Source organism: Lepisosteus oculatus, chromosome 4 (genome assembly GCF_040954835.1).
Source record: "Lepisosteus oculatus isolate fLepOcu1 chromosome 4, fLepOcu1.hap2, whole genome shotgun sequence".
Lineage (NCBI taxonomy): Eukaryota > Metazoa > Chordata > Actinopteri > Semionotiformes > Lepisosteidae > Lepisosteus > Lepisosteus oculatus.
The window spans coordinates 48,766,640-48,783,481 of NC_090699.1; the positions used below are offsets into that span (position 1 = coordinate 48,766,640).

General features: G+C 39.0%; 1 protein-coding gene across 2 annotated transcripts in view; it reads left to right on the forward strand.

Annotated features, from left to right (window-relative positions):
- synpra (synaptoporin a) overlaps positions 1–16,842 on the forward strand; it is a 102,702-nt gene that overhangs the window by 27,322 nt on the left and 58,538 nt on the right. The window contains exon 2 of one of the 2 annotated variants that reach the window (XM_015347230.2): positions 13,088–13,170. The exons of the other annotated variant lie outside the window; for it this stretch is intronic. Coding sequence (XP_015202716.1) covers positions 13,088–13,170 — 83 coding nt within the window. The remainder of the gene's footprint in view (positions 1–13,087; positions 13,171–16,842) is intronic. 2 annotated transcript variants of the gene reach the window in all.

The following is a 16,842-nucleotide window of genomic DNA, read 5'->3' on the forward strand; positions in this document are numbered from 1 at the left end:
CAAGGTCCGTATACAGTATGTGTAAGAGTGATGGTAACTGTGGAGTTTAAATACAGTATGCGGTGCACCCTATGGTTTCTGGGATGGAAATCTCACATGACAAGTGCAGAAACAAGTTGTTTCCCTGGTCCTAGAGGCATGCTTTTTTGGCTGCTTTTTGTTCCATCTCAGCTCTAAATCTCAAGTACTATTTGATGACTTCATTGATGATTTTTTTGTATTTTTATCTCGTTGCTCCAGTCATCCTTTCGTGTAATAAATACTCTACTTCAAGGGTATGGTTTCCAACAACTTCAGCATAAAGAACTTTACGCATATTAATACGCAAATATTCTGCAAAATGCATGTAAAGTTTGTCATCTTAAATTATCTACAGAACATTATAGGTGACAAGGTAATAGAGATCTTGAGAATAATATTTCTGCAAGTATGGCTGTTATAATTTCTTCAAGAACAGAAAGGCACACATTAGCCCAACATGACTTCAAGTACAGTAGCTGCTCAGAAACTTTTCTTCATTCTTTTTAGCTTCTGAGCAGCCACAGGCCATATCACTTCTCATGTGATTTATATCACATTTAAATCAATGTTACTTTCACCATTATTTTTCCATAACTATTTGTTTTCACTTTGGAGAGAAGATTCCATGGGCATGCTCCTAGCCACAATGCAGATGCAGCAGTTGAAAGAAACATAGATTACTGTCTCTTTGTGTTACATTTCTGAATATTGCCATATCTGAGCTGTGGCACTTTGTGGAAGATGATGATTGTGATACAAATGACAAAAACGTCCCCACTAATAACCATGTTGATGCACAAGATCACCAGCTCGGTTTTTCGCATATTGAAAATTGAATGAACTCCTCTTGCTGAAATGGTGCTGTAATCCAGACTGTCTAGAGTGTGTACGGAGTTTCTCAAACATCTTCAGAAAGCTTTCACCTCTGGAATATAGTACATCTGAAAAAGAAGATAGATAGTAGAAGGGGTTTTTAATTGCTGTAAAAAGTGCCTTATAAATGTATTCAGACCCTTCTTATGATATCTCATTTTGTGAAATTACAAAATGATCCATACTAATTTTTTAAAACATTATATTTTGCTCACAATGTGAATGCTCAAACTGTCTAGAAAAGTCAAAAGTCTTGAAAGGATAAAATCCATCACAGTAAATTTCAGGAAAAACTAAAGGGAATAAAAATTAATTTGTTGACTGCATAAGTATTCAACCCATCCATCCAATGGATGGCACAAGGAAGGGTACAGTCTTGGATAGGATGCCGGTCCATTCCAGAGCACATACAGATATGGATATCACACAGCAGGTGATTTTTCCAGAAGTTAATTAACCAACAGTACTAGTACTTGTCTTTGGACTGCAGGAGGAAACCTTCCCACTCAAACATGGGGAGAACATACAAACTCCATGCAGATAGCACCCCATGTCTGGAATTGAACCTAGGGCTCCAGTGCTAGGATTCAGCAATTCTAACCACTGTGCCACCATGCCATCTGTATTGAGACCCATGAATTCTCTATCTGGTGGAAGAACATATTGCAGCAGCAGGTTTTAGACTCTTCCAACTTTTCTCACCACCTTGGTGCAGGTCTTGTCTGTTCTTCTTTCAGATGTGCTCAGGCTCTTTCAGGTTACTTGCTGTAGGTTCGCTTATGGACAGTAGTTTTCAAATCTTTCCACAGAATGTTGGATTTGTGTCACATGTAACACTTTGTATTTAGACCAAAAGTCCCAATTTTGTCATGTCTAACCACAACACTTTTCCACATGTTTTCAGGATCACTCAGGTTACAAAAGTCTTGCAAGATCTGAGATGTTTTTATTTTTCATTTCATACAAGCTCCCTTTGTGAAGTAACCAGGACGTTGTTGGCCCATGGACATTTTCTCCACATTTTCACGTTGGTATCCAGAACCAGTTTCCTCCCCAGTCTGGAGGGACAGCCTGATCTAGGGAGTGTCTGGGTACCTTCCACCATTTACTTCACCACCAAACATCTCACCAAAGACATATTAAAAATGTTTTATAACATTTTCCTGATCTGTGGCTTTATACAAATGTATACATGGGTTACTTTGGAAGCTCATTGATCTTCACAGTGTAATCTTTTCTTGAAATTCACTACCTGACTGAGGGACCCTGCAGAAACAGATGTATTTATTTGGAAATCATGTGAATCACTATAACTGCATGCAGATAGAGGCCATTTAACTAATTAGGTGTCTCATTACGGTAATATTGAGTTGATAAATTACTTTAGGTTTCCCACAGTAAGGGGTTTCAATACTTACTGTATAAGTATGCAATGATGTTTCAATTTTTCTTTCATATGTTATCTACCGTATTTACTTCTTTCTTCTTCTTATTGTTTTAATGTGGGCATAGTTTGTGTATATTATATTAATTGCTTCCCGAAAGTGTCATGACTGCAAGTTGTAAAGCAACTGAATGTGAACATTTGTTCTGATTCTGAACATTTCTGCAAGGCAATGTATACTGTACACACCATACATTGCCAGGTTTGAGTGGGGAGCTACTTTAGCCTGTGAACTGCAAAAGAGCAAGTAGAGGTTAATTGTGCACTGAAACAATCCAATGGTTCCACAGGCAAATCTTTTTTTTCTTTTCAGAATGACAATATCATTTATTCATTCCTAATACAGAATGTTACTAATCTGAAGAGTTTTCATGAATTGCAGCTCAGGGAAAGTTAAATAGAGCAAAGTGAGAAAAATGTTGCTGGTATGCTGTAACTTTATTAACAGAATGCAGTGGCAGGACATAGGTTGATGAGATGGAAGAAATATATATAGTTTCTGCTTTAAATTAAATTAATATACAAAAGAATATGATCTGCAAAATCTCCACCAATGCCTACTTAAGATTTTTCTAAACCATTTTATTTTTGTGTGAAAGGCCAATAAGAATGTCTTCCAGAAAGAAAAAGATAATTAGTCAACTCAAAACTCATTACAGATGAGCACTGTAATCACACCACTGACATAACCAGCCTTGTTTCACAAGTAGTTGTGTGGAGCCCTTTACAACTGTGTTTCAAGGACATTCATGATCTCTTGAAGCATCACTTTGCTTGATGAGATTGTGCATAAATTGCTGTACAACCCAATGACTGCATGTCTGTATTTACAACACAGTGCTCTAATTTGAAACTGTCACGCAGGGGCTGACTGCGGAGGATTGGGATCTAATGCGGTGCCCTAGGTAGATAGACGTCGTAGATAGAGGAGGAGCACGAGAGTGAAGAAAGTCTGAGATGAGGGTATTATCCAGGATGTCCCATGCAGAGACCCAGGTTCTTTCCTCAGGACCATAGCTGAGCCAGTCGACCAAAAACTGTCTCGAACCCCTATGCCAACGGCATTTGAGGACCTTATTGACTGTATAGGTGGTGGATCCGGCGATGGAACGAGGTGGAGGTGGAAGAGGTTGTAGTCTGGAGAGGGGTGACTTGTGGTAAGGTTTGAGAAGGGAGACATGAAAGGTGGGATGAATGCGAAGAGTGGGGGGGAGAGCCAAGCAGTAAGTGACAGGAGTGATCTGGGAAATGACCTGGAAGGGACCAATAAATTGTGGGCCCAACTTGTGGGAGGGTTGATGGAGAGAGATGTTGCGGGTGGAGAGCCAGACAAATTGACTTCTGCGAAGTCTAGGAAAAGGGCGTCTGTGCCGATCCACGAAAGATTTTTAACGGTGTGAGGCCTTTAGGAGGGCGCGCTGGGCCATCTTCCAGAATTTCCTTAAGGCAGAGATATATATTTGAACAGAAGGAAGGTCCGAGTCTGAAGGCAGTTTCCAGAGGAGCGAAGGTTGATAACCCAGGGAGCGTAGAAAGGGAGACTTGCCAGTAGCCGAAGAGTATAGAGCATTGTGAGCGTACTCAGCCCACGGGAGTAAAGAGGTCCAGTCGTCCAGAGTGGCTGAGATGTAAGCCCGCAGGTAAGTAAGGAGGTCCTGGTTAAGCCTTTCGGTCTGGCTGTTGGATTCTGGATGTTAGCCAGAAGTAAGAGAAACGTTGGAGCCCAGAGCAGAACAGAAGGCCTTCCAGAAGCGCGAGATAAACTGTAGACCCAGATCAGACACAATGTCCTCCGGGATCCCGTGGAATCTGAAAATCCCGTGGAGCTGAAATCACCAATGAAACGACTATAGAAGTTAGAGAATCCAAGAAAGCGTTGAACCTGCTTCAAGTTCCGGGGGTTGGCCAGTCCCTAATGGCCGCCGTCTTGGAGGGGTCCATCTCGATGCCCAGGGGAGGGATGCCATAACCTAGAAATTGGACAGTGGAAACATGAAAAGAAAGGTTTTCCAGTTTGGCATAGAGGCTGTTCTTAATAAGGTGGGTGAGGACCTCCCTGACGTGAATAACATGCTCCTGAAGGCTACTGGAAAAAATAATAAATCATCCAGATAGACGAGCGCATACTGATGAATGACGTCCCTGAAGATGTCGTTCATAAAATTCTAAAAGACGGTCGGAGCATTGGCAAGACCAAAAGGCGTGACACAATATTCATAATGGCCGTGAGTGGTGATAAAAGCCGTCTTCCATTCGTCCCCCTCTCGAATGCGGATAAGGTTATAAGCACCCTGCAGGTCGAGTTTGGAAAAAATCTTTGCGCCACGAAGAGACTCCAGAGCAGCAGGAATGAGAGGCAGAGGATAACGGTTCTTAACAGTAATGTCGTTCAGACCGCGGTTATCAACACACAGACACAAAGAACCATCCTTCTTGGTAATAAAAAAACTGGCGCAAGCAGGAGATAAGGACGGGCGGATGAAACCAGACTGCAGGGCATCCTGAATGTAGGTATCCAGTGCCTTGGTTTCCTGCACGGAGAGGGGGTAAACACGCCCTCTAGGTGGTAAGGCTCTGCGGACCAGATCAATAGCGCAATCGTAAGGGCGATGAGGAGTAAGCGAAAGAGCTCTTCGTTTGCTAAAAGCAACGTGAAGATCGGCATACTCGGGGGGAATAAGTGGGGAGGTGATGTGAGAGATCTGAAGAACATGAGGTTTCGTGGGGAGCTCACAGCAGTGGGTCAGGCAGTGATCACTCCAGGCAGTGAGTTCCTTGTCGGACCAGGAAATACGGGGATTGTGTAACTGTAGCCAAGGGAAACCGAGAATAAGTGGGAGAGAAGGAGAACAGAGGAGGAGAAGCTGAGTACATTCTGGGTGGGTGGCACCAATATGCAGGGAGAGGGGAAAGGAAGCAGCGAGTCCGGAATCTAAGAAGTTTCCCACTGCACCTGAATCAACGAAGGCAAACAGGGATTCCTGAGAGTCACCCCAGGAGAGCACAGCAGGGAGGGAGAGTCCAGAGGCAGAGGGGTTGAGGGAGAGGATACTGACCTTTGGAGGCGGACGAATGGAACAAAGGGGTCGCACCGGACAGGAGACTCAGAGGTGGTCGGAAGCACCACAATAGAGGCAGTGCCACTCTGACAGCCTGCGGTTGCGTTCCTCAGGAGTAAGAGTGCGTGGGAGGTGTGACAAGAGTGGAACCGGGAGCGTTGCGGCTGGTAGCCGAACGGAGCATGAGACATTCAGTCCTTCGTTGTTGTAGACTGACATCGATCTCGGTGGCCAAGAGAGCAAAACTCTTCAGGGTTGGCGTATGGTCAGGGAATTGGGCTAGACGATCCTTAAGTTCCTCGGAAAGGCCAGCACCGAACTGAAGAATGATGGCTATTTGATTCCAAGCGAGCTGAGCGGCCTGGACCCGAAAGTCCATCACATATTCCTGGAGGGGGTGGGTACCCTGCGATAAAGCCGACAGATGCGAGGCTGCAGAGTAGGAAGATTGCACCTGTCCGAAGATGGCCGTCAGCGCTGCCTGGAACTGTGCTACGTCCGAGGTCTCGGGGGCATTCCTGGTGACAAGACCTGCAGCCCACTGCATCGTCCGGCCAGAGAGGTATGCTACCAAAAATGTAATATGTTCGCGGTTGGTGGGAAAACAATCCGGACGAAAGCTGAAAGCCATCCAGCATTGAATCAGATAAGCCTGACACATACTCGGGGTGCCATCAAATCTGTCCGGTGTGGGAGGAGGCAGGGGAGAAGAGGAGGCAAGAGAAACTGGTGGCAGAGTGGGATTTATGGGAGGGTGGGAAAGGAGAGGCTGAGGAGGGGAGCTGGAGACCAGGTTACCGAGGTGTTGAACGCTGGCATTGAGCGATTTGTCATGCAGGGGCTGACTGCGGAGGATTGGGATCCAATGCGGTGCTCTAGGTAGGGTTGGCGCTAGACGTAGGCATAGTCGGAGTAAACAGGCAGGGGTCTGACTCCAGGAAGGCGTAGTAGAGGTGTAGGCACAGAATCAGTAGGCGAAGGCGTAATCGAGGAAGGAGGCTGAGGTCGGAGTCCAGGAAGGCGTAGAAGAGGCGTAGGCACAGAATCAGTAGGCGAAGACGTAATCGAGGAAGCAGGCTGGGGTCGGAGTCTGGGAATGCGTAGAAGAGGCGTCGGAGTGGATTCGGAAGGCGGAGGCGTAATCGAAGAGACAGGCAGGGGTCAGGATCCAAGAGAGCGTTCTAGAGGCGAAGGTACAAAATCGAGTGGCAAAGAGGTAATCGGAAAAAGCAGGGTCAAGGTCCAGGGGAGAATCAGTAGTAAGGCAAAGGCGTAGATAGTAGGTAAGCTCAGGGAGAGAATCTCAATCGTGAGCACTGACTGGGGGACTGATGAGGGTTTAAGTAAAGGACTGATTGACGCGTGCACGTTTGGTATGGGGAGAGCTTGTGGCAATGCGGGAGCGCTTGCCTGCGTGAGGGAGATTCGTGACAGAAACTGTCTGCTTTAAAACATACAGATCTTATCTCATACATATCTTTTCTCTGGCCTGGGCATTTGAGCTTAGTACTTTCCCCGTCTCTTTTATTTTCACAATGTGAAAATGAGTTTCAATGTAAAAACATTCAAAGGCTTTCTCCTTTAGTTATAATGCAAACTGTCTCCAATTTCTAAAATCATAATCATTACATTTTCAATTGTAAATGTTTACACTTTATCCTGATGTGAGAACTCAGAATATGAATATTATGTTAGTGAATTAACCAAAACGTGTATGTATTCAGACAATTATGCTGTTGATGCTATATTTTAATCCCAGTATTTTAATGCTTTATTTGCTACTGTTCTAAAACCTAGAAAAAGAATCCCTTTTTAGGGGACAGCTAAAAGCACATACTGTAAACTCTTTTTGATTTTTAAGAAGTACTTTTACACTTCTACACTTCTACATTCCTTTAAGAACTCTTAGAAAACTTTTACAAAGTATACTACAAAAATAACCTCAGAATTTCAGACAGTTAACATAATAGCAAACACCTAACACTGCCGCAGGTCTGCTAGTTAGGCTTGTAGAAAAGGTCACAGGCAGATAATGTAATGCCTGGTTAATGTGGGCTTGTTTTATTAGCATAATGACAGCACAATGCATGGCACCTGTTTTCGTTCACATTCATTTCTTCGTCCTTTGGAATCCATTACTGAGCAAGTTAAATTTGTGTTCAGCAGATCCTAATTTGCACCCTTTTATCGCAGCATTTCTGCCTGTTGTCACCAGTTTTAGTGTGCTCTGAAGAATAAGATCTTTGTGAAAATGCTGGTGACCCAGCAGATTAAAATATTAACTGTCTTTAGCTTTTATTCAATTGATGTATTTTTGCTGCCTTGTTACAAGAAAATTACAAATAAGATTTGAAGTACTCCACACTATCCTTTTGTTCTCAGCATTGCGAAACAGCAAAGTATGAATAAACAGCAGAGGCAAACAGTTTCAGAAAAGAAAACATATATTTCATTTTAATTTAAACTAAAGATTCAAATGAACGTAATCTTACATGCAACCAACTGCTGTGATGAATATTTCTTAAATCTGTCAACCTACCTTTTTTACAGTGGGGAAAAATGTGTAATACATAGTTTTAAACAGCAGTGCAGGTATTGTATAGCCTCTTTTGGTTGTATGGGCTTTGTGACTTTCCTATTTATCAAAAACTTTGTTTTCCCTAGCATAACACTAATCAGGTTTTATGCTTTTCTTTGAGAAATGTTTCACAAAACACTACAAACCATGAGGATTTATCAATTCTAGATTCCACCTTTTGCTGAACAAGCATGTTTAGTTTAGGAGTGCAGGCAATGTATAAATCTACTGTAGGTTCTGTAGATGTGCTAGTGTCAGAAGTAAAATTTAGAGTTTTGTGTACTTTGCATTATCAACCTTAATGTTGTCTTAATAATCAAATTTCACTTCTTAGACTTGGGATCCACTCTAGATTTCCTTCCCTTAATCAGGGTCTTTATGAAATTACTGGAGTATGTGTTTTAATTGTCCATATTCAATGGCTGAACTGCTTTAACTGACATGGGATCCGTATAATTGTCATAATAACTTCCATGCCAATGTCTTCTGTCAGTTTCAGATTTTGAGGATTGAGGGATTCTGATACACTTTGGTTATGTTGATCATGGTAATCATATTCTCCAGATGGAAATCATTTATATCTCTTATAAAGAGACTACAGAAATTATTGTACTCTTAAAGAAAGGTTGACAATCAAAGATTAAACATTAAAACATTATTGAGAATCACATTACTGTATGTTTTATAGTAGATTTGTTGGTTACAGCAATACTGACCTTAAATCTAATTTATAATTATAATGTTTTACACATAGAAAATCTCTCCAAATCTCATACATTTGACTAAAGAAAAATGTTAATGATAAAAGCTACATGCGTGCTTATGTTCTTTCTTGACAACTCTGAATTTAATATTCAATTTACTGTTTTCACTCCAGCAATGATTTCTTCATATAGTCATGGTATTTATTATAAATTAGTTGTGTATTTAAAAATAAAATGTTCATACATGTTTTTATTATTAAAAACATTTGGGAAGGTATCTAAATTTCAATGGTTAAAGGAATTTAAAAGGAAAGTAAATGATTTATAGTTAGCTCATGGAATTTATTAGTATCTTTTATATGAAATGGAAGTTTCAGAAATAAATTTTGTGAATACTGATTGCATTGCAGTAAAATACTGCCAGATATGTAATTGTCATTGTAAAAGCTTTTCTTAGTTTGATGCATCAGCACTGTGGAACAGAGTGAATAGAGAGCTAAATCTAATGTATAACACAGAAAGCCAGTGGAAATTAGCAGCACGTTTAATTATATGACTAGATGAGATAAGCGGGTTCCAGTCACTTTTGAAAAACGAATTAAAATGCTATTATCGGTCTGTAACCCCATCCCCCACCCAATCAGTTTCTGTCCTTGGTTTACTGAGTGTAATAAAGAATTTTAAAGAACTACATGAATTGTGTGTATTATTTCGAGAGGCTATCTTCTCATTTACAGTTGTTATTTATGTTACTTGGAAATGAAAGGTTTTAGGATAGAAAAACATTTGCTAAGTTAGATTAGTTAGAATGTGGTGCCATGGTGGTAGAGTGGTCAGCATTGCTGTCTCACAGCGTTGGGGCTCTGGAGTCAATTCCTGGGGTGCTCTCTGTGTGGAGTATGTACTGTATGTTTGTGTGGCTTTCCTCCAGGTGCTCCAGTTTCCTCCCAGAGTCCGAAGGTATACACAGTACTGGTACTGTTGGTGAACTGGCTTTTGGGAAAGTTGGCCCAAGTGTGAGTGTGAGCGAGTCTGTGTCTGTGTGCCGTGCGATGGATTGGCATGCCGTGCAGTGTGTGCACATTGCTTGCCTGGAGAGGCTCCTCCTCTCCCATGACCCTGGATTGGAGAGAGCAGTTTGAGAATGGATGGATGGACAGCTGGAATGTTTTACATGCACAGAAAGCCAGCTAAGGTAGAATTAAAGCTGTTGTTTCACCAGGCTTTTATTCTCCAAATAGGCATAAACACTTCAAGGCAGAAAAGTGTATATCTAAGTTGCAATTTTTAAATATGATTTTTTTTCATGTCCAGTAAGCATGGAAACATCAGCCCTCTTCTTGTAGCTGTTGTAATATCCCTGTTACCTTCCTCCAATAAATGCTCAAACAGTCACTTTATAAACAGTGTCTGGAGAATTACAATTCCTCTTTCGTAGTATTACGCATTTTAATATTCCTTTAAATATTAAGTTATTACATATGCAGAATTATATTTTGGAGAAAGAACTATCAACAGAGACAGATTTGACTTTGAGATCATAACATTTTTATTTTTCATTTTTGATGGGGTAAGTTGTCCCCTTTAAAGCTTTTTAATTTTTTTTTATTCTGTATTGATTTTAGTTTAAGGTGCCATCCTACAGCAGTGATTCTCAGCCCTGGTCTTGAAAGAACACTGTCTGCTGGTTGTTGCTCCAGCTGAGTTGTTAATGACAGGCTAATTGATTTTAGTTTTCCATATGGTTTCTGTAAATTTCCTTTCAGCTCTTAAAAGGTCAAATGGGATTTGTAATTTGTAAACCTTGCATTAATTTTTAAGCTTTAAAACTACCCATGTGCATTGCCTAAATTGTAACCCATCTGACCTCTACAGAAGGAAAAATCATCTTTACTGTGGGCATGTCTTATACAAAATCATTCCCACCTGTATGTGTTCATCATCACCTGATCACGTAGAAATCACCTGACTATTTATTTAGAAAAAACAGCCACTAAAGAGTGACAGAAGAAACAAATTAAATTCATTAAACAATTCAGTTATCCATACCGATGGAGATGAAAAGCTCAGGTGGAATGAAATGAAATGACTTGCCTTTACATTACTTACTACATGACAAAGACAAAACAGTGAAACAATTAATCTTATTTTGTGGAATCATTGTGGCTGATGAACACTTTCATGGCCGAATGAAGTTGAACATGCAGAATATAGGTCATACAAAGCTGAATTTTGCATATTCACCGATGTGTTTGACTTTGCAAAATTTCATTTGTTTTTTTAATTATATTGTTCTATGAAATGAATTACTTGGGATGTTTGTAACTACTGGAGGAAACCAGTCTGATTTTCCATAGACATTCAAATCAGAGAGCTGAACCTTCAAGTTCAAGTTCTAGCTTGTAAGAAGTTTCTACTGACTAGTTATTAGAGAAAAAGTCACCTAAGTGGGCATTGTCTTACATTTAGTTTATTTAATCATTGAGAGATATTTTACATCTCTAACTTACAGACCTGAGTAATTTATTTTTAGAAAATGCAATCTACAGTATACAACTCCTGTCAGTAAACTCATAAGAACAGAGTGATAAAAGAGCAGCTAATGAAATCTCCTCTTCACCCCCTGCAAAACTAAGCAAACATTCACTGATTCCCAGTTGTAGTCTGTTTGAATTGATATTAACAACAAATTTCAACACAAGTCTAATAAACCTCAACAGACTCAACTATTGTACTTTTTTATTTAAAAAAATAAAATGTTTCTAGCTTTAAAAAAGTACTCAACAACTCTGTGGACCGTGATCCATGAAGGGTTTGTTTACATACTGTAGCCTTCATACAAAGGTTTATACTGTCTTTTTGAGTTGTATCTTTATTCTGTACATCTAGTATTAGCCATTGATTTGTAACTTACAATATTTTGGTGTTCTTATTTTGACTAACTCAGTTAAACAATAAGTAATTTGTTCATAATTACAGAATGTCCTTCACAATTACTCAGATTTACTCTGTGACCAAATTCATTATTCATTTCCATGAGTAAAGTTGGTGGGTTTAAAATAAAGAGTTAAAGGTATTTCAGATCAGGGAACGAGTCCTTGTTTGTCATTGAAATGCCTTTTTTTGATCACCAGGTGGCAATAATATTCTGACTAAAAACACTGTTTTGCTGTGTAAGTAAATCAACAGGAATCTCCTTAAAAGCTGCTGGCTTTATTATTGTAAAAAGACCATATCTTTTACTCTTCTCAGAATAGTAAATATGGTCTTTCAAACTTGAGACCATTAGGTTTAAAAGAGGAACTCAGTATATACTCCCAAGCCATTATATATAATTACAATATATAACTATATATAATATATGGACTATATATAATTACACTATAAACTTTATGCCTTTTTATGGTAAACTCTGATATACATGTAGCTGTGGCTGTACCTGTTTTTGTTTTTTTCTCTTTCATTCTCTTTTTTTCCTTAATTTCATTTTTCATTTCTTTTTCTTAAGTTCATTGTTATTTTCTTAAAAACTGTGAAAATTAACGTCTGCTCTAATACTCTGAAATATTTAATAAAATGTTGAAAAAAAGTATAATCTGATAGGGCACAAACAGACCCTCTAAATGCAAAATTTCAAAGCTTCAGGACTTTTATTTGTGGAGAGTACTATATAAGCACTAAATTGTACCTGTTTTTCTCATTATGTGCATTAAACTGGGAAAATTACAAAAAAAAAAGATTATCCAAAGCTGGGTAGCTTTTACAAAAAATATTTTTTCTTCTTTTGGACTGGGTTTCCATTCAGGGTGTATCCTTCCTTGTGCCCATTGCTTTCCAGTATAGTCTTCAGTTCCCCTGTAACTGTGCTGGATAAAAGCAGTTAGAAAATGGATGAGGTTCTCTTCAGGACACAGTAGCTGTATTTCTTTATGTAAACTGAAGAGGGCAGCAGAGTCATTCATTTCAAAGAGAAAATTCAATAAAATCCAATTACGACTCCGAATTCAGTAAACGGGAAAAAGCCTTCTTGTCACAGATGTTTGATTTCAACACTATTTGCATGATTGTATCATTGCAGAAAAAATAAATTGGTGTTAAATAGGTTGCATTAAATAGACCTGATTCATAACTGCGTTTGGTGTAATCCGATAAAGTATATTGGAAGAAGCCTTGTTTTTTTTCTTGGACTTTAATTATTGCTGTAAGTTGTCTGACTCATGTAGGTTTCACACTGATGGGGCCTGTCTCTAATTAGATCAAAATGGAGTAAACTAAGGGTGTACAAAACAATACAAGCTTGAGGTGTGAATTAGATTTGCTAGATAATTTGTTGAGGGAAATATGGTTTTAATTAGTATGGTTTTCAGAAGTCAATTAGGCCTGAAAACCAAATGCTTTATATCCCCAGTAAACCTCTGCGACAGACAGCTCTGTGGGTGGCTACAAGAAAGCATGATTTCTAAGGGGTTCCAAGAAGAATCTGAAGTAGAGGTACTGACTAAATAATCCACATCTAATAATATTACTATTGCAGATAAAATGTCTAAAATAATTATGTATATATTTTATGTCTTCAGACTAAACAATATTCTCATTAAATAGAAAATGTGTACCTTTTTGTTAGAAAAACTAAAAGTAAAACCGTTTTTGAAAGGTATGTCAACAAGATTCATTTTAAAGGAGTAGGACAAGGGTAACAATCAATGCTCATGTGTTTCAAACTGTTTCCTTCACCAGGTTAGTCTGATTTCTCAAATGTGTTAGCCTTTGAGGGTGACGCAGTGGCAAAGTGGTTAGTATTCTTGCCTCTTAGTGTGAGGGACCTGGGGTGCTTTCTGCTTGGAGTTTGTATGTTCTGCTCGTGTTCTCATGGGTTACCTTACAGGCCCAGCTGTGAGTGTTTGCTGTCTGTGTGTGCCCTATGATACCATCCAGGTTGTACCCTGCCTTGCAACTGTTGTTTGGGATAGACTATGGCACTACTGCGACCCTGTATCAGAAAAAACAGTTCGAAAATAGATGGAATAGATGTTTAAATGAATAAAAACTACCCATCACACCTAATCAATTATGACATCATTTTAATAAAAATCACCAACTTCTACGAATCATGTCCACCAGTACTGTGCTATATTGATCTTTTGCACTGTACATGTCTGCACCTTTGTTTATCTGGTACATTTAACATGTGGAAGGGAATTGGTTACCATGTACCTCCAAGGTAACCAAAGGTAACCTCAAACAGTTGTGACTGCTGTTATCTAGGTTGTCATGACAGAAATATTTGGCTGAACTGATTAATTAGTTTCTTAGAACAGAATGCTGCATGTAAGTAGTTGCTACTATGTGATCGAGTACCTACAGATCCCAGCTCCAATCTTTAGAAACTGGAATCCAAGATGTTTCTAAGTCTCTCTTAAATATTTGTTTAAGAACCTTAACTGGGACCAGTTTAGCCAAATTCCATGTAGAAATTTTTCATATTTTAAGAAAACACAGAATCCCTGCTGGTTTCTGGACAAAAAGGCAGAATGTGAGAGCTGCTGAGCTGGAGAATGAGTGTAAATTAGACAATCTGCTTGCCATCTAAGGAAAATTATCACTTCTTGTTTCAGAATAGCTATTTTGTTTATATACAGTACATACCGTACCGTATACAGGCTTGGGTTCCTTCTTCTTAAATCTTAATATTTATGCAATGATTTAACATTCAGTGTTAAATGATCAATAATGATTTAGAAAAACAACAGCAAAAAGAGTTTGACACTTCATTTTTCCAGATTGCTCCAGAAGACTTGTGGATTATTATTTAATTTAATTTTTCTTCAACATTTTACAAAAGTTTGTGGGGAGAAATTAAGATTCACTTGGAAAAGAAATTATTTATTTGTCTTGCAGGATAACTAGAGTGGAAAACCCTTCTGTTTTTTAAAAGACAATGGTTACCAATAGTAATTAATGGACTTATTCATCAGTCCTTAAAAGTAATAAGAAGCTTTAGTACAGTACACTCTATGTGGAGATTGGTTTAGAAATTGATTATGGGTTCACATCTCTAATAATCCTAATAATGGACAGAACACAAGACTTCAGTGTGCAATTCGAGCAGGAACAAAGAACATCTGAAAGTATTAATCACGGCATATTTCCCCAAACCACATCAGCCTGAATGCTGCTTACTGTAAATAAAATCATAATAAAAACGAAATTCCTAAACGTGTTATAAATGTATTTCAGTCTTTTTTTTTTTTCATTGGGATTCTCAAATGTCCAATATGGCTTCTCTGGAAGACATGTTAGAAATGCGCAGTAATTTAATGCTTAACTCTATTAAAGGGTAATTAAGCATGCTGTTGCTCAGTGTGACAGTAAATAGCATGCCACATGCTCCCTGACAGGGTATCATGCTGATAAATGGAGCATGGCTCACACTGATTTGTTTTATATATATATAAAATCTCTTCCTCATAAGATCAACAGCAGCACTTTGAAATTGTTCTCCATAATTATCATGCCAGGTGGTAATACAGCCAAAAAGGATTCGTTTAGTCTTTTGTTTCATTCTAAATAACTATCTGGAAAGTTTTAAGCTGACAATTTTAAAGGTTACCGCTAAGACACATTGTAATTTAATGGGAAAGTCAAGCAAACAGAAATGGGGGGAAAGAACTGCACGGCCCATTTACTTCCCAGATGCAGTATATCTCTGGAGATGTATTTTGTCTGAATTTAGACAGAGCATATTCCTGCTCTCAAATGAGTACAGGGACAAATTATTTGGCTCTTATAAAATCACCCCTTAATCATCCTGCAGTTCTGACCTTTCTTTCTTTCTACAGTAGAGTAATGTATGTGAGAGGAATGTCTCTTGACTCTGTCTCGTAGTGTAAGGTGAAACTATTCACCTTATTCACAGTAAAGAGTTGGAGACTTAACAGGGCTGTGCTGGTTGGGATGCCCCTGACAGCAGTTTGAATCTGGGATCTGATGTTACATCCTGCGGCCCAGTCGCCTTTCATCAGAACATAAGATGGATTCAAATAATGGAGGCTATTTTGCCTTTCATGCTCGTTTGGTTCAGTTTTAGTCTCATAAGTATTCCTGGCAATACAGATGATAAACTCCACTAGAAAGGGACAATTTAGAATAGTCAATCAAACCCAAACTACTTGTCTTTTGGGAGTTTGGAGGAAACAACAGCACCAGGTCAAAACCCTTGAGAACACAGAAAGAACATGCAAACATGCGCCCAAAACCAGAATCAAACCTGAAATTGCAGTGCTCTGGGGCAGCAGCATTAACCTGTTTTGGCACACTGGCTGGTTATTTTTAAGGCAATGATATATAGTTAGTTTGGGTGGTACAGTTTTCATTGTGCCATATTTTGATAAACACTGTTGTCCAATGAACTTCACATAAGCTTAAACACAATGTAAACTATCAGAGCTTGTAGAGCAGGGTTATCAAAAAGTCCCTCCTCCTTGCTTTAAATAAGCTGTGTCAGGTCTGTTCCCAAACATGCCTAAATGATCTTAACACAATCAGGAGCTACAATATGTTATTAACATCAACAGTTTACTTAATCCTGGCACTAGTGTTTTCTATGATTAACAACTGTCTTGACTTGTCTTAAGACATGTGAGACAAAACCATTCTTATCAGTAGGGACCCTTTTAATTCAGGCTGATCAGAATCTTTAAAAAGCACATCACCAAAACGTAAGATAAATTATACAGTAGAAGCAAATATGACGAGTTGTATTCATTCATGACATTTATCAATCAAATCTAATTGACATAGTGCGCTATGTTAGAAGACTTTTGTACAATCCTGGGCCTTGGTATGTATGTTATGACTTATGAGTAGTGAAAAATCCACTTCTGACCATGTCGCAACTAATCATATACAGTAGTTACTCTACTAATTAGAAATAGGCTCATATAGGAATAGGGTTAGTGTTGGTGAACAGCGTGGATACAGTATAAACTGTCAGAGCAGTGCAGTGGGAGTGCTCAGAAAAATTAAAGTCCCTCTTCCCTACTCTAAAAAAAGCTGTGTCAAGTCTGTTCCATAACATGCTCAACCCTCAGGCGTGGTGTTATAACCTCATCCAGATCTCTCCCATCATTTTAATATGAAGAACCTCCAGTGCTCATGCTATTT